This window comes from Trichechus manatus, unplaced genomic scaffold (genome assembly GCF_000243295.1).
Source record: "Trichechus manatus latirostris isolate Lorelei unplaced genomic scaffold, TriManLat1.0 scaffold00223, whole genome shotgun sequence".
NCBI classification, from domain to species: domain Eukaryota; kingdom Metazoa; phylum Chordata; class Mammalia; order Sirenia; family Trichechidae; genus Trichechus; species Trichechus manatus.
In genome coordinates this window covers 2,301,262-2,303,141 of record NW_004444159.1, presented here as the reverse complement: position 1 = coordinate 2,303,141, position 1,880 = coordinate 2,301,262, and the positions used below count along the sequence as shown (strand labels likewise).

Here is a 1,880-nt window from a genome sequence, read left to right as displayed (position 1 = left end):
GGAGAAGTGGCAGTGGGATGGAGTATGGGGAGGGATTTCAGAGAGATTTGGGAGTAAAATTAACAGGACTAGGTGATTGATTGATGTGGGTAATGAGGAAGAGGAGGGGTTTCTTGCTTGGGCAAATGGTACCTTTCATTGAAATTATAAAGCAGAAGTTTTGGGGCCAGGAGACTATGAACATAATGAATTTATTTCTAAGTCATGTTGAATTTTTAGTATCTTTAATATAAGGTGTGCAGTAGAGAAACAAGATCTAACTAAAGATTTAGATTTTGAGAGTCATCACTATGTAGTGTGGCTAGACCTAAGTGTTTAAACACCAACATTTAAAAGGGGCCAGATAGAGCAAGGAAGACAGATCTTTAAAGCAGACCAAGCGGAAGGAGCCAGAGAACTGTAAAGAATATGAAGAGTGTATCAGCATGACCGAAATGGACAATTGGGCTATGACTTTCCAAGAGTTCACATGAGGACTGTGACATGTCCCTTGGCTCTGTATGGTGAGAAGGTTGTTCGTGACCTATTGACAGTGTTTTCAGTGGCATGGTGGTGGCAGTGGGTGAGGATTGGCTGGTAGGTGAGGTTGTTGACTGTGAACAAAACTTTCAAAGAATTAGGCTTTGAAGGGATGGAGAGAGGGCATAGGTTTTAAGGGGATGGAGGGTTGAGGGAGTTTTGTCTTTTAAAATACACACGCACGCACGCACGCACACACACGGCCTGGAGAGGCATGCCGAAGAAGAGGTGACTGGGTAGCACCACTTAATCGGGTAGTAAATGCCTTAATGGGGTAATTATTTCTTTAAATATTATGCATCTTTTTCTTTGTTGTCTGTTTGATTTTTATAGGATGAAGTTGTGATCTGTCCTTATGATTCCAATCATCATATGCCTAAATCATCTTTAGCAAAGCACATGGTATCGTGTAGATTGAGGAAACTGGACTATACAAAAGAAGAAGAGGTACTGTATACTTACTATATTATGTATATATCATGTAACTTATGCATTCATAAATTCACAATATTTGGAAGGTGTAATGTGAGGTTTTTGACATAAAATAATAGCCATCATTTGTAGGGTAGAAACTTGCCTAATTTCACAAATTATTGCAAGAAATATTTAAACAATACTAATCTGTTGTTTATGTCAAATCTTAAAATAAGTTGTTTTTTTTTTAACTACTTAGGATGAAATGTATAATCCTGAATTTTTCTATGAGAATGTGAATATACCTTCAATTACTTTGAGTAAGTATTAAGTTATTAGATTATAATTTTAAAATATCTTAGTACAGCTATTCATGTTTTATTTCTCAGTTATCAAAAAAATGGACTTTATAAGCATACTTATTATTAGGAAGGATATTTGTACCTTAAGGGAATGTAGGATTAATTAATACACAGGAAAACTAGTTCTCTTAATCTGAAGTTTAGAGACCACATTTATATTGATAGTGAAACCCTGCAAAGCTTTATATAGAAGGGACAGTTGTCTTCCCTCTTGGTCATAACAGAAATCTGGGCAAATAACACACTTTGAAATTAGGACCAAGGATGGAAATGTGTTCCAGGTATTCAGGATATCTAGAAATTAAAAGCAGGGGCTCTGGAATCAGATTGCCCTGATTCAACTCTTGGTTTTATCAACAACAGATAATATGACCTTCAGTGAGTTAATTAACCTATTTGTTGCCTAAATTTCATTATAAAATGGGAATGATGGTAATAGTATCTTTGGGAGGATTAAATGATACATGCAATATGCTTAGAATAGTGCCTGACACTTGGTTGAGATTCAAGAAATGTTAGCTATTAGTGCTTGCTAAAATTTGTAGCAGCTACTGCTGCTTACCTAATACAGTGTTTTCTGAACTG

General features: G+C 36.0%; 1 protein-coding gene across 2 annotated transcripts in view; it reads left to right on the top strand.

Moving 5' to 3' along the window:
* Positions 1-762: 762 nt before the first annotated feature.
* SNRNP48 (small nuclear ribonucleoprotein U11/U12 subunit 48) overlaps positions 763-1,880 on the top strand; it is a 14,856-nt gene continuing 13,738 nt past the window's right edge. Inside the window, exons 1-2 of one of the 2 annotated variants that reach the window (XR_002825968.1) lie at positions 763-966; positions 1,193-1,253. Coding sequence is in view for 1 of the 2 variants with exons in the window: in XM_023742905.1 (XP_023598673.1) it covers positions 892-966; positions 1,193-1,253 (136 nt within the window). In the remaining variant the exon portion in view is untranslated. The remainder of the gene's footprint in view (positions 967-1,192; positions 1,254-1,880) is intronic. The other variant, XM_023742905.1, reaches the window with a different exon arrangement.